We start from the raw sequence: 16,679 nt of genomic DNA on the forward strand, positions 1-16,679 counted from the left end.
GAAATTTTAAATAAATAACAAAAAATACAGGAAAATTTATAGATTGTAGAAAATAGAAAATGTAAAAAAAAACAAAAATTATAAAAAACATTAGAAATTATAACAAAATACTAAAAATGCAAAAAAAATAAAATAAAATTAAAAACTGAAAAAGACCATTTTTCCTCTAACTTGCCATAAAAGGGTAATTTAATCATAAAAATTATTATTTATGCTGACATGAACACCTTTGTTAAGAAGCATTAATGGTTCACTAATAGAAGGTAAGTTTTGGAAAATAAAAACTTAGTAACATACATGATGAGTTTTAGACATTTTTAAAAAGTTGTGGTGAACTTAATAAAAAGATTAAAAATTCATGATGAATTTTAGACAATTTTCCTATATATAATATTCGATTCTTTTTTGACCAAATTTTGGTCCAAAAAAATGAAAAACCACCGGTCCAGAAAGTGCCTGTTTTGTTTTTTTACCTTTGCTTTTTTTTTTGGGTATCTGTGAAAAATGCTAAGCACGCGCCGGTATTTCTTTTCCAGTTTGTTGATTGCTCCGTATGCCATGAATCTAGCACATTGTACGTGGGATCCACTACACCTGGTTATTAATTACTTACATTGCTATTGCTACACTTCACGTTCGTGTACACTGTACAGTGCACTTACTCACGGGAGACTCGAATCAGAAGATAGACAAGCGTCCGAAACAACAGCACACAGAGGACTGACTGACTAGAGCGGACAGAGGAGCAGTTCGTACCTGTTTTTTTTTTTAATTAATATAATTTAGCCTGAGCCTTTTCTCACTTCCACCCGCAGATCTCTCCGATTTCCTTCTCTCTTCTCTGATTTCCTTCCTCATTACTACCTCTCATCGAAATCAGCAGGAGAGCAAGAGAGAGGGGGCTCTGCAATGGCGAGCGGTGGCTACGGAGATGCGAATCAGAAGATCGATTACGTATTCAAGGTCGTCCTCATCGGCGACTCTGCTGTCGGGAAATCTCAGATTCTTTCCCGCTTTGCTAGGAATGAGTTCAGCTTAGATTCAAAGGCTACCATTGGTGTTGAGTTTCAGACTCGAACCCTAGTAATCCAGCACAAGAGTGTCAAAGCTCAGATTTGGGATACAGCTGGACAAGAAAGGTATAATTCCTGCAAAGATCTCATTTTTCATTTATTCATTTTCTCTTTAATTAATACCCTCTTCTGTTCTGATGTTTCAAATCACTTTTTTTTTTGTTTTATTTATTAAAAATATCTCTTCGAACTTTGCATTGTTTTATCTTGTGGTTCGCGATAGTATTCTTTCTACTTACTGAATCTGTAGCATTTGGTGAAGTTACTATTTTTGCAATGCCTGGTAGTGTTTTTGGGCTTCTTGACTCCAAGATCTGGTGAAGTTTACTTCGCCGCAAGATACATTGTATTTCTTCGCGTACATCAACTCAGTAGTTAGGAAAGACCTTTCTTTGAAGGAAGATCTGAGATGTCTTAAATTTATATCATTTGATCTGAAGATCGTTCCTTCCCGCGCTTTGCGATCCAATGGTTCATTAGAAAATTTTGAAATCTAAAAATATTATTACTGAATGTCCAATTATGGATCTCTTATTTGCAAAGGTTGTAATTATTCTGATTTATCAAAAAAGGTTGTAATTATTCTGTATCTTGTACATGTGGAGGATGAACCTCAATCCTAGGTTTCAAAGATTAAGCAATTACTCAAGCAGCTCTTGCGCAGACTAAGTCATTTGTGTAAGATCACTCAACTGGATTTAATGTAGTGGTTGTAATTGGCAATACACAGACCGATAAGAGTGTTATTAGAGTTGCCAAAATGCAGTTTGATGTAGGTTGAATTCCTTTGGCTTTTACCTTTTGTAGTTACTCTGTTCCTCTTTCCTCCGTAATGCATCATTGTCCCACAGTTGAAAGGATTGGTGCAATGCTTTGATTGTCGTGCAAATTTAGAAATACAATACATGAATTGGCAAAAAAATTCGAAACGATTTAATAGGTTTGATTGTTATCATACTGATAAAATCAGAATAGCATGCCATTGATACTGAGAATCATAAACACTTTTTGAGAAGTTTCTGAAGCTGTGATGTAGAAAAGCAAGGTTGAGGGGTTGGAAATTTTGATTGGTAAGGAAAAATAATGGTCTTTAAGTGTTTTATTTACTAGTTGATTAGAGTTATGATGAAAATAGTGACCATGCAGTTTTGAGGTTTGTATAAGGGGGACATCTAAAGCTAGTATGGGGTAGCTATATAGGTGTCAGAGTTAGAATTTTGAAGTCAAGAATAATCGGGTTACTGATAAAGTTTTACCAAGAACTACCAAAAAAAAACATTTCTATATAATGCTAATGAATCAAATGAAAATACAGATTCGGTTCACATGAAGTTCTAAGAATGGGATATTTCTTGGATTGTCAGGCAATAAGATAGGACTAGGTTTGCAAACTTGGTTCCAGCTCAACCCTAAACAAATTAGCCTAACTTGACCTATAACATGGGTTAGGATTGGGCTAAAGCAAAGGTAGAGTTGTACTTGGATTGGGGCCTTGAGCAATGCAAGCTCAAAGTGATATGTGCCTATATATAACATGTCTTTACACATATGGCATATGGACTTAATTATTACTCCAAGTGTATACTGATTTGAATTTCTTTTGTTGTTATTTGTTTTTTTTTTTTTGCACAATAATAAGAAACTTTGTAGCCAATGATGACACATCCAGGTCTATACAATTTCTTTACTTCTTCAATATTTTTAGGTTACGTAATATTGTAGACTAAGCCCAATTTGAACCAATCTTAGTCAACCGGCCTCATCTGGGTTAATTCTAAGTGAATTGGACTTGGTTTCAAGGTTGAAGACCTCATGACCCTTAGGTTAAGCTAGGTCAAAGGTTCACCATTTCCTTTCTAGGTTTCAGCTTAGGTTGGCTGCTAAGCTGTGATGTAGGGGTGACTTCCCCATAAATCTCTTGTCCATTCAGCAGTTCTTTACCTGACATGTATTGAAATCTTTGGAAAACAAGGTTAGACACTTACGGGTATGTCTATCTTTATCTACTTCTAAAATGGACACCTATTTTAAGCTTATATAAAATAACTAATTGTATATCAGACATTACATGTCCTTTCGCCATTCATGTGCATACATATATACATACATACACATGCATTCATTCATTCATGCATGTCTCTCAGTTGGCACAGATTTATCTATTCCAATGATGCCAATTCCATGCATATATCAAATCCACAGATTCTTTCCTTAATCGTAGTATTGTTTAACTTTTCGTTGTTGTCGAAAGCTCATGTGGATGTGGGTTGGCTTTTATTTTGTGTGATATCCATTTTTTACTATAAATCTATAATCTCTTTTCTTCCCCTTGATTTTTGAGTCATTTGAGGCACTTTTACTCAATATCAAATTATCAATTGACATTGAGGTGCCAATAACAGTAGATAATCTATAATCTCTTCTTTCTTCGTTTTGCTCTGGTTGCTATATGCATGGGCATTTTATGCTGCCGTGATATATTTTCTTTTGTATACTATCTATACATATTTTATCTTATCAGAAAAGAAACACTTTTTTGTTGCTCCCTTGATCTCAAATAAGAAGCGTGGACCGGCAACTCAAAATCTTATTTCTACATTGATTATCAACTTTAAGGTGGCCAAGCCTCTGATTATTCACTTGTTGGTGGCATCTTTTAATGGGCAGATACAGAGCTGTAACAAGTGCATATTATAGAGGGGCAGTTGGGGCAATGTTAGTTTATGACATAACTAAACGTCAAACATTTGATCACATACCCCGCTGGCTGGAAGAGCTACGTAGTCATGCTGACAAGAATATTGTGATCATACTGATTGGAAATAAATGTGATCTTGAAAGCCAGCGGGCTGTTCCCACAGAGGATGCTAAAGAGTTTGCTGAGAAAGAAGGTTTATTCTTCTTAGAGACATCCGCGTTGGAAGCAACAAACGTCGAGACTGCCTTCTTGACTGTTTTGACAGAGATATTCAATATCGTGAATAAGAAGAATCTGGTTGCAGGTGAGGATCAAAGCAACGGAAACCTCGGCTCCCTTGCCGGGAAGAAGATCATCATTCCTGGTCCTGCACAAGAAATCCCAACCAAGAGCAAGATGTGCTGTAAATCATCTTGATCGTTCCAACATTTTGGCTTATTCAATATTTTGTTCTACATTTTTATTATCATCTGTAGGTTATCTTTTTGTTTTCTCCTTGTAAATTTTGATTGTTGTAGTTTCCTTTTGGAGGAACCGGTTGATTACATTCTATAAGGTGGGAATTATCGAGATTGCTTTTACTGATCCAGATTCCAGACCTGGAATTGGATTTTGATAGTATTCATCCATGTACGGATTTGTGTTGCACTTACCAGGGGCATGAGCATATACTGCACTGGTCGTCTGGTCGAGCCATTTGGAGTAGCCTAATTAAACGACCTAAAATGTTAGGGCGTTATCGCTGGAAGGACAGTGATAGATTAAGCGTTTCTGACACATGCTAGATAAGTTACCCTCCTGACTGTCAAACTTTTCAATTCCTTTGAAAGGCACTTGGATCCGATACCCAAAAGAACGCACGTTAGGTAAGTACAATGAGTGTAGTGAGCACTTAATAGCTGAGTGACATTTGTTCCCGTGTCTTTTATCCAATCGTTTTTATCCAATCGTTTTTATTCTGTGAGATAGAAATTATTCATTATTTTATTATCTTTGTCAAAATAATAAAAAGGGAAAATCTAAACATGTTGGGATTTCAGATTCATTTATGTTTTCTTTTTTTATTATTTTTATTTTTAATTATTTTGATAAAGATAATAAAATAATGAATGAGCAAAAACGTTTGGATGAAAGGTACATTATGGGTTTGGATGTAGTAGGCATGTTAGGTAAGCATAATGAATGAGCATATAATAACTATGTAACACATGTCCCAGTTAATGTGTTTTTCATTCAAACGTTTTTGCTTCAGACGGAAATTATCTATTATTTTATTATCTTTGTCAAAATAATTAAAAATAAAAACAATGAAAAAAAAAAACGTAAATGAGTTTGAACTCCCAACACGTTTAGGTTTTCTTTTTTCATTGTTTTTATTTTTAATTATTTTGACAAAGATAATAAAATAATGGATAATTTTTGTCTAACGGAACTAAAACATTTGGATAAAAGACACATTAACTAGAACATATGTCACACAGTTATTATGTGCTCACTCATTGTGCTTACCTAATGTGCCTATTACATACGGACCTGCTACTACCTACAGCCACATACAACACACTAACACAACGGCTTGAGCGCATTTTGACACGCTCAAAGAATGTGAAAGTGGAGCGCACTCCTGTTCATATATTACATAATTCATAAGGAGATGTTCCGGATGTGTGGTCGTAGTGTTACGTGGATAAGTGTGGGTAGTTGTTCTGGATCTGGATGCCCGTTAAAGGCTCTTTAGGCATTTAATATCAGAAAACAAACAACGATTGCAAGAATACAATAATACCCCCCATTTGACCTCTATCCTTTGAGCCAAATTTTCACGTGTAGAGTTATTATTGTCATTATAATAATCATCTTCATTGTTGTCTATAACTATATATATATATATATAGTAAGGATGATGATAGTAAATAATGTGTTTTTAAATTTTTTATATTTCTAAATCTATAAAAATTATTTTTATTTGTTACACTTATTTTTGTTTAATATAATGAATATATGATATTAGAAATGTGTCCAAATATCTTTTACAATTTTTTTTTTTGTATTTTTATACTGTTGTGTTTTTTCATTTTTTTAATTTCTATTATCATTTAATTATGACATCAAGGGTTGACACATTTGACCTGAAAGGTTGAATTGTTGACTCTCCACCAAACAAGAAAACAACTCCATTTTTTGATTGATTTTGTTTGTATTTTATTTCCCTCATTAATAAAAACATTTATTCTTTGTCACGCTTGTTTCTTTTTTCAATATGATTACTTAACATAAGATATTAAAGATATGCCCAAATGTTTTCAACATAATTTTTATATTTTTTATGTTTTTATCTTTTTTAACTTTTATTATTTAATGACTTTAAGGGTTGACACATTTGACCTAAAAGGTTGAATTGTTGATCTACTAACAAACAAGAAAACAATTTCACTTTCAAGTTAGTTTTAAATTTTGTATTCTATTTCCATCACCAATAAAAAGTTAAAACAAATTCTTGTTATCATGTTTAATTTTTAATATGATTAATATAAACTATTGGAGATGCACCCAAATGTTCTCTATAGAGTTTCTATATTTTTTACATTTTTTGTTATATATTTTTTAATTTTTATTATTTAATTATGAGATCAAGGATTAACATATGATTAGAAAAGGTTAATTTTTTGACCCGCCACTAGGAAAACAATTTCATTTTTTGGTCTGTTTTAAACTTTATTTCCAAGATTAATAAAACTATTATTTATCATACTTATTTTTTTTAATATTATTAATATGAAATATTAGATAAAGTGCCTAAATGTTTTCTTTTTACAAAATTTCTGTTTTGTTTCAAAATGTTTTGTGTAATTTTTATTTAATTATGATATCAAAGGTTGACACATTTGACCAAAAATGTTGAATTGTTGACCGTCCACCATGAAAATAACTTTTATTTTTAGATTGATTTTCAATTTATATATCATTCCAACATCAATAAATATAATTATTATTTATGCTATATTTAATTTAAAACATTAGAGATTTACCCAATTTGTTTCTATTTTCAATTTTTTATTTTTCTATCTTAAAAGTTTTTATTTAATTATGACATAATGGATTGGCCCATTAACTCGGATGGTTAAATTGATTACTCACCACCATGATGAAAGAACAGTTCTATTTTTTGGGTCAATTTAAAAAATATATTTTATATCATTGAAAGTGTTGGATATAGATCTAATTGATAAAATTATTGGTGAAAAAGTAGCTCAAGTATAGGATTATTGAGAGAATGCGAGCTAATGCCCTAAATATAAGGTTTAATGAGAGGGAATTAAATGAGAAGAAATGTAGTAGTTTAAGTTACATTTTGTGCTCTCATAATTAATTAAAAAAATATGGGTATTCTAGTAAAAAATATGATTCAATGAATGATAATGAGTTAATTCCTTAAATATAAGACCTAATGAGAGGGAATTGAATGAGGAGAGAAGTGATTGTTTAAATTACATTTTTGTACTTACAACTAAAGAGGAACCAAATTAAAAATCGGGGTATTTTAGTCAAATAAAAATTTCACTCTATTATTTGGAATTTTGGTGACGATAAAAACCAATACATATCATAAGACATAGTACTATATTTATTTATTTATTTATTTTTGAGGAGATATAGTACTATATTTATCCATACTTTGACTTGCGAGATAAGCAAATATGAAATAGGGGGAAGAAATAAATCAGGGGCATTTTTATCATATAAAAATTTGTTAATATGCCATTAGATTAATTGTTCAAGATTAAGTTTGTCATTAAAAATAATAATGGCACACATTGATTTGCCTTATGATCACCACTATGTTAACATGAAGGTATATATGTCATAAATCAAAGTGTCCACAAGGGGGTCAAGTCAAACTTCTATCAGACTTCATTAATTGTTCAAGATTAACTTTGATTTGTCATAAATCAAAGTATTGATACGTATTCAGCCCTATCAGCCTATACATATCATATCGGGGGCTTCCCGATACTCCCCTACAAGGGTGTTTCAGGGTCTCGACCAGTTCAAAGGGTGAACGGACTTTAAACTGACCCCTCTGAACCCAAGGTTCAAAGTATCAATACGTATCATATAGGGGACTTCCCGATATACCCCTATAGGAGTGTTTCAGAGTCTCAACCGATTAAGAAGGTTGACAGGGCTTCCCGATACACCCCAATAGGGGGTGTTTTGGGGTCTCAACCGGTTCAGAGGGTGGACAGACCTTAAATCTGTCCCTCTAAACCAAATTCAAAAAAAAAAAAAAAAAACTAAAAGAAAAATAAAACCAGCGCATCGATATTTTGAACCTTGTTTGAACCAGATTAAAAAAAAAAAAAACTATCGATACTGCCCAATACGCCACTGCCAGCATATCGGGGGTATCAATATTTTTAACCTTGGTTAGAATCCCCTACTTAACTATGAACTCCACAATTTTTATGGTACAAAAATTACAAGATTTAAACCTAGGTTTCTAGGTCAAAAAGGCAACGAATCCATTTCATCGTGCCTCACCTAGTTGGCATAATTACATTATAAGAAATAATTTTAACATTTAGACATTTTCTCTTCTTGGTGCTTGTTTGTCGAAGTCAAAAAAGTTCAATTTATCAATGGATTTTGATATGTATCTACATATTATAATATATAAATATAATATCAGCAGACCTCTTCTCTCTCAACATGCACTCTTACGCTCTCTGCTAGAGGTTTTACCATTACAACAATCAATGGCTCCTTTAAGTTACAAAATAAACCAAGCACTAATGAGAAGATGACATCCTATAATGTCCGTGACCATACATGAGATAAATTGATTAAATTCGCTTGGGATCTTCTCAAAACATTCTAAGCCTAATCTGTTGGTCTTCTGCCACGTTAGCAAATTTGTCAGCACAACAGTTGGCTTCCTTGTAGCAGTGCTGGAATAAATAACTCAACCTTCTAGGCATATTAACCATACCATACCTACTAGCAAAAAATAATAGAAAGAGAAATTTGGATGTGTTATACAAGGAAAAGTGCACTAGAAGAATGATATACTAGTTCAACCAACAATTGCTTGTGCAACTGTTTCAGACTCTCGGTCTACTTCGGCGGAATTCATGGTCTGTCCTGCCTTTTCCTGCACGATTGAGGGCTTAATTTCTTGCATTAAAGAATCCTCTTTGCCTCCAAAATGTACAGAAAGCCTTTGGAGTAGCTCTTGGCAATCTATTGCTGACACCATAACACTTACGCTTGTCCTGCCCTTCCAGCATCCAATAGCTAATGTTGATGCATCCACTTGAATGGGATCTGAACTTATTTGATCTCCTGCAGTTGATTGACAATATTGTAAGAATATGAAGGAATACAGCACAAAGCGCATATATCAACATTCCTGATTGAATACTTTTGGATGCTATAAACACCTTTATTCAGCACTATTACGCAACAACCCAACATCAGATTTGATGCCTTCTTGCCAAACTCTGCATCAACAAAATCTGCAAATTTGATTGATCTGTACTGCAAGAGGTGCTTGAAGTCAACTAGGGAAGCACATAGGATCTGTTTGGTGATATATGGAAGAAGTAATGGTAATCCCTCAGATGATATCCGAAAAGCACATGCTGAGGAGGTACCTTCCTTTGAAGTTTGGCGCTCCTGAAAAAATGATCAATAATGGAAGGAAATTAATAAAAGAAAGATCATCTCCTTAAACATCATGCTGAATGGCTCTTCGAATGGAGAGACTAAAGTAGAGAACTTTTCCTTCTATTTCCTGTCTTTATTTACAAAACCAGTTGAGTTGCATTATCACCTTTAAGCATGAAAATATGAGGCTGTTTTAACAGACGGTACAATTCCAAATGTGTGGGAATGTAAATGAGGATCCCTGAATAAGTCTCGCACACAATAAAAAACAATTTATCCAAGAAAAGTACCAACAACTTTTTAAGGATTATCACCAAAAGGGCAGAATTGATAATAGCAGCCATTCATATATTGAATTGGACATTAAGTATTATTAAAATATGACAAATCTACAGAAACAATAACCACTATAAAGAACATAAAAATTAAATAGGAACAGTTAAGTGGCACTATGCTATGATAGAACAGGATACGAAACTAAGTATGTTGCTACTAATACAAATAGTCATTGTTATACCCATGATATTTTCCAGACCTATATGTATGGGAGGCACAAGAATCAGTAAGACAAATCTTAAATATAGGAGACACTTACAAATGTCTTGAGGCCTACGGAGGTTATTTTAAGTTGCTGTCCAACATGGAAATTCAGTTTGAGAACATCATGAACTGACTCTGAGACATAATAAATTCGCTTAACATGATGTGTATCACTGTTTCTTGTGACAAGATGGCCATTGAGAGGAAAGGATTCTCGAATACCATAGAATTCCTTTATGCTACTGATGGTAGCTTCATCCTTGAAAAAGACAACAGGATCCACTCCTCTCCACTTGCCTTGAATCTGTAATCTTCCCTTGCCTTGTTTTTCTCTTACATGATCAGTCTCCCCACTCCCATCCTTTTGAGTTTCTTCTGGTTCATTGCCTTCTTCACAAATCCCAAGAGAATCAGGTCCTGAATCACCTTCTGGTTTATCCCGTAAATCAACATCTGAAGTTGTCTCAGAATATTGGTTATCTGCACCATCTTCTGATGGATTAATTGCCAACCCATTTGTATCTTTAATGATCTCATCAGGTAACTGCTTGGGTAAGTCAAGGTTCTCAGAGGTAAGCTGTCCATGCTGATAAGTATGATTGCCTAAAGTGGCTGCAAAATGATGAATAAGGTTAATTTTTTGGACATCATAAAAAGAAAAAAAAAAGGTACATTGAAGTACATTACAAGAAATGTGTTTTCTGATGGAAGTCAAAGATTAAAGCAACAGTTCAAACACACTTTAAAACAGGAGCTAGAGCACAATATTGGTGCACAACCAAGAGAACTACCAGTATATAGATTCCAGACCGATAAGCCTGCTGAATAGTTTCTACAAGCTTCTTGTGAAAGTGCTGGCTGAAAGATTAAAGAATCTAGGAAGTGTAATTTCCGAAAACCAGTGTGCTTTTATTGGGGGAAGACAAATCTTGGACAGTGCTCTAATTGCTAATGAAGTGATTGATTCAAGAATGAGGGCAGGAAAACCAAGAATTCTATGTAAAGTGGATCTTGAAAAAGCCTATGATCATGTTAATTGGAGATGCCTAAACTTCATTCTTGAGAAAATGAACTTCAGTCAGAAATGGAGAAACTTGATGGAGGTATGTTTTTCTTCACCAAAATTTTCTGTTATAATTAATGAAAATTCATCTAGTTTCTTCAAAAGTTCAAGAGGCATTCACCAAGGAGACCCCTTGTCACCTCTTCATTTCCTTTGTGTGATGGAAGTCCTGACCCAATTCATCAATTGGGCAGGACAGGCTGGTCTTTGGGGGGAATTTGAAATTAAGCCAGGGGGTGGAAGGGACAATGTGCTCCACTTTGCTGATGACACTGTGTTTCATTGATGCTTCTTTTGCTCAATTAGAAACACTAGTGGGAATTTTTTCTTGGGAAAATCTTCTTTGATTCCAGTGGGCAGATGCTCTGGGTTGTAAAGTAAACAAGCTCCCAACTACCTATCTTGGCCTTCCGTTGGGTGCAAAGTGTTCTTCTACAGCAATATGGGAGCCGGTGTTGGAAAGACTTGAGAGGAAACTCACTTCCTAGAGGGAAAAATACCTTTCAAAAGGGGGAAGAGTTACCCTGATTAAAAGCACTCTTGCAAACCTGCCAGCTTATTTTCTCTCTCTTCCCCATCCCTAGCACAATAGAAAAGAGAATTGAAAAATTACAAAGAGACTTTTTATGGAAGGGGTGGGAAGATGAAAAAAAGATCCACATGATTGCATTGGATCAGATCTGTACTCCATGGAATTCAGGTGGTTTGGGACTGAGAAGAATCAAAACTTTCAATACAGCCTTACTGGGTAAGTGGATCAGGAGATTTGGAGTGGAAGAAAACAGCTGGTGGGGGAATCTCAATGAATCCAAATATGGTCTTCAACCAGGAGGATGGACAACTGCTATCAACTTGCCTTCATATGGATGCTCGATATAGAAAGCTATTTTGAAAACTCTTCCTAGTGTCCTAAAAGGGGTGAGTTTCAAGTTAGGAGATAGGGGAAGAATCCGCTTCTGGAGGGACAAATGGCTTGATGATGTACCTCTGGAAGAGAAATTTCTTATGCTCTTCTCAGTGGCTGAGGATAAAGAGGCAATGGTTGCTGACTCTTTTGAGTTAGTCCGAGGTAAAGTGGTGTGGAAGCCTAAATTCCGAAGAGGTTTCCGAAAATGTATTTAAATTACTTTCTAAGTAATTTAAATACATTTTCTTTTCAGCCCCATTCAGAAGACCAATGGATCTGGAATTGGACTGCTGATGGAAAGTTCTCAGTTAGATCTTTTGCTGATGGTCTGACTATTAGAAGGGCAACTGATTTCCCCTGTAAACAGATCTGGAGCCCTCATTTTCCCCCCAAAATCAACTTCTTGATGTGGACCTCAGCACTAGGGAAATGCCTAACAAGAAGCAACCTGGCAAGAAGAGGTTTTAGCCTAGATGACCTTAGCTGTGGGATCTGTGGTCTTGAAGAGGAATTCATTGAACATCTCTGTATCATTGCAAGCTTGCCTGGACTATCTGGTCTCACTTCTTAGAGGCTGTAGGTGTTTGTTGGGTAATGTCAGGTACAGTGAAGGATATGTTTCATAGCTGGCACCTTCTGGGCCTCTCAAAAAAAGGCAAATACATTTGGAGAGCCATACCAGCAGCAGTAATCAGCACTATATGGTCTGAGAGGAATGACAGAGTTTTCAGAAAAGAGAAGAAAGAACCTGAGGTATTAATCCAGTGTATTGTGGCCAGACTTGCCTCTTGGCTTCCTATCATCCCTGAGTTTTGTAATCAGAACTTGTTTGTGATGCTTAGCTCAGTTAGTTTGCAAGAGTTATGATCATATCCTTTGGGGGTGAACTGGTGTGTAGTTTCCCCCATTCTTGTATGATATCTTTTCTTCATAAATAAATTTTACCTTACCTCTTTTCAAAAAGAAAAAAAAAAAAAAACTACCAGTAGTGGTTAGCATAACAATCTCCTACAGAAGGGCTGTTTTTGAGTAGAATTCTCAATTGCAGTGTAGTAGATAATAAACACCTAGAAAGGGAAAATTATAGAACTTTGAGAAAATAATGATATTGGTTAATAATGATAATCTAACTGTCTAGCCAAGATTTTATAATTACCTAGCTGTCTAGCTGACATTTTAGTTGGAATGTATAACTGACTGTTTTCACACCTTTAATGGCAACTTACCTAGTAGCCTTAATATATATTTTTTTCTTTTGGTTACATTTACCCTACCTTCCCCCTCCTCCAAACCTTTTTTTCCCTTTTCCTTTATTTTGTTTGTTGGGTGAGTGGGGGAGCATTTAGGTTGTATTGTTATTATTATTATTATTTTTTTTTCCAGTAAGCATTTAGATTGCCTAAACATGTTATCATTCTACCAATTGTCTGGTCAAGGCCCATCCTTCTAGGACCAAGCATTCCCTGTCTGACTGATGAAAATAATGTATGGACCGACTACCAATTCTCTGATGATTATGGTATGAGGAAGATGTATGTAGGACAAAACTTCCATGCAGCCAGAATACCATGCCTTGATCTGTTAAATCCTAACCAACGGTCACAATAGATTTCATCACAAGCAACCAGAAAAAAGTCGTTACCAGGCAAAGATGAAAGCTTGCGAAGAACAGCAATAAAAAAGGCTCCTGTATTCTGATCATGAGGCACTATTCTCATGCAACGTTCTAGAGGAAAACTTGACATTTCTTCATCTGAAACATCACTCTGATTCAGAAAACTCTCCAACTGCCCAATCTCTTGTTTGGATTCTATGTTGTTATCAGTCTGATGTCCATTTGCTGAGCTATTTGGATTTCCGGTTTCATGAGTATTGTCAGATGGAGCTATTCCTTCATGTGGACCATCAGAAACTGTCTTTTCCTCCTTGAAGCTTCTACCTGAAGGAAACATGCTTGACATAATGCCATCTCTTCTGTACTTAGGTACATCTTTGTAAGAAGCTAACCAAATGCCCTTATCTCGGACCTGCCATGTAAACACAACGACCAATGAGACATGTAAAGTTGTTATAGGGCCACATAGTGTGTTTCTTATATACGTAAACTTCTTGTATATTCACTAAGTAGGTGTTTCACATTGATGTGCTTTTTTAATCATTTCATTCCACCATAATCCTTGATGCAACAGTACCCTGATTACACAATGTTTCTGCCACAAATGTGTTTGCTAGACACAACACACCAGTGTGAAGCTTAGAGTTACCTACTATTTATTAAAAGAAATTCGCTGCTAGTTATTCACTTTTCAATGTGTGAAATCAGAGGGGTAGTGCTTCAATTTCCCCTGATTATAGAAACATCAAGATTGTCTTCTATAATCATAACCCTGCACAGAAATATAGATAATATATTGGGTTGGAATCTTTGTATAAATGGACATCGATGAACATGATTCTTTCCTATTTAGGGGCGAGATGAGTAAAGGATTTAATACTGCCCTTATGGGAAATTGGTTTTGGTGTTTTGACGAAAATCAAGGAGGCTTGTGGAGGAGAATCATCCTTGCCAAGTATGGCGACAGAAATCTAGGGTGGGACATGGGAACTGCTAGCCAGCCCTATGGATGCTAAGGGCCTGTTCGTTTCCTCTTAACTTTTAACTCTTAAGAGGAATCTTTTAACTTTAAGAGAAAAATGGTTGTTCGTTTCCTCTTATCTCTCATCTCTTAAAGTGCAATCATACAACTTTTTGTTTTCCAATGATACCCCCAAAAAGACAAACAAAAACTCTAATATATGGGGTCAAAATAGATATTTGATAATTTTCAGAATTCAGAGTTCAGAACAACATTCTCTGCATTCAGAGTTCAGAGGAAAGAAAAGTTCACCAATACCAATATACCTCTTAATGTAATTATTGCACTTTCAGATGTCGGACTTCAACGCAAACGAACAGGCCCTCACAGTCTGGAAAGGAATTGAAAAGGCTTATGGTGCTTTTGCAAAAGGGGTGATGTTTTGGAAGGATGTATGGTGCGGTACAGGCCACTGGCAGAAGCTTTTCATGGCCTCTTTGAAGTGGCAGTGGACAAGGAATCCAAAGTAGCTGACTGTATGCAGCTGCAAGATGGAAATATGGTGTGGCTTCCTCATTGTAGAAGAAATCTAAATGACTGGGAGGTGGATGTAATGATGGAAATGATGCATTTTCTTAATAACACACAAGTAGAAATTGGGAGGGCCAACTATAGAGTTTGGAAATGGGATAAGGCAGGAAAGTTCACAGTCAGATCTTTCACAATGTTTAACCAACAGAGAAGAGCAGTTAGTTCTTGCCAACATCATTTGGTGCAAGATAGTTCCCTCAAAAATTGCTTTCTTGGTCTGGACTGCTTATTTAAACAAAATTGTAACCAGAGATAATCTCCTGCAGGGCATGCCTTTGGACTCGACAGATTGTGTTCTCTGTGAAGATCACTCAGAATCTGTGGACCATCTGTTGTTGCATTGCCATTATTCTTCTGAGGTATGGTCCAGAGTAGCTCAACTTTTTCAGGTGCAAAGCTACGGTCCAGGATCAGTAGCGGAGTTCTTAAAAGGTTGGAGGGTGGAAGGTCTAAGAAAAAGAGGAAAACTGATCTGGAACATAGTACCAGCAGTGGTGTTTTGGTGCTTATGGCAAGAAAGAAATGCAAGAATCCTCAAAAATAAGAGTAGCTCTTCAGATTCTGTTTTTCAGAAAATTTTGGGAAAATTGCATTCCTGGCTTGTAGGCCATTTGTGCATTAAAAATACAAATTTCAGTTCCCTTTTTGTAAAGCAGGATTGGGGGTGTGGGGGGATAGTGCTGCCAGGACAGTTTGTAGATCAGTCCCCATGTACATCTAGGGGTGGACACAAATCGAGCTTCAAGCTCAAGTCTTTAGCTCGAACCTCGAGCCTTGTAGTTTTTGGGTGAGCCAAGCTCGAAAAGCCAGATATTCAGCTCAGCTTGGCTTGGCTCGAATCCACCCCTACAAAATTCTTGCCTATTTGTTCTAAATGCTGGAGTGGCATGTTTGTTTAAATGAAATCAACAAGGAACACATCAACACCAAACACATTCTAAATAGTTGGTATTCTAGAAGGATAGGAACCAAGATGGTTTATCTGCATATATATATATATGGCATGCACATATCATGCTTGCGAATGGCTCCAACCAACCAAAGGCATCTTCCCATTCAACTACTGAATTTTCCCCTGATAATTAGCAGGATTGCATAATCAATCAAAAAAATTGAGTTTAAGTATCATTTTAATTTTACCTGTATATGATTATATTGTTGTTAACATGTATTTTCTTTTCCTCATCCTTGTCCATTAACTTTTCCTATCATGGCAACCCATTCAAATAGCATCATTCTACATAGGCAATTTCTATGATGCCAAAAAGGCATGATATTAGAAGAACTTTGGTCAATCAGACCCCCCTCCCCGAATTTTGATGAATACCAGTTGATTGGTTATAGGAAGAACTTTGGTGTTTGGTCTAACCATTGTGTAACTATTTTCTTATGAGTAACAAGTAAATGTAGTTTTAATGAAGGATGTGAGTCTAACCATGGACAACTGTAGAGTGAGGAAAAGGGATCAACAGTCCCATCATCAAATTGTATAAAATGTTTACAATCTGAATCTGAATTTTAATAAAACACATATTTACTGATAAAAAAAATATCAGTAAGACGC

General features: G+C 35.4%; 2 protein-coding genes across 2 annotated transcripts in view; one reads left to right on the forward strand and one right to left on the reverse strand.

Annotated features, from left to right (window-relative positions):
* The first annotated feature begins 632 nt into the window (after nt 1-632).
* On the forward strand, nt 633-4,360 carry LOC104604522 (ras-related protein Rab11A). The gene is made up of 3 exons (XM_088886939.1): nt 633-748; nt 816-1,139; nt 3,741-4,360. Exons 2-3 carry the CDS (start codon nt 910-912, stop codon nt 4,186-4,188), a joined length of 678 nt encoding a protein of 225 aa, XP_088743065.1. The 5' UTR covers nt 633-748; nt 816-909; the 3' UTR covers nt 4,189-4,360.
* Nucleotides 4,361-8,377: 4,017 nt separating this feature from the next.
* LOC104604502 (uncharacterized) overlaps nt 8,378-16,679 on the reverse strand; it is a 37,545-nt gene continuing 29,243 nt past the window's right edge. The window contains exons 12-15 of the mRNA XM_010268871.3: nt 13,591-13,975; nt 10,034-10,590; nt 9,213-9,447; nt 8,378-9,114 (exon numbers count right to left, since the gene is read on the reverse strand). Coding sequence (XP_010267173.1) covers nt 8,846-9,114; nt 9,213-9,447; nt 10,034-10,590; nt 13,591-13,975 — 1,446 coding nt within the window. The 3' untranslated portion in view covers nt 8,378-8,845. The remainder of the gene's footprint in view (nt 9,115-9,212; nt 9,448-10,033; nt 10,591-13,590; nt 13,976-16,679) is intronic.

Source organism: Nelumbo nucifera, chromosome 5 (assembly GCF_055504915.1).
Source record: "Nelumbo nucifera cultivar China Antique chromosome 5, China Antique-T2T, whole genome shotgun sequence".
NCBI lineage: Eukaryota > Viridiplantae > Streptophyta > Magnoliopsida > Proteales > Nelumbonaceae > Nelumbo > Nelumbo nucifera.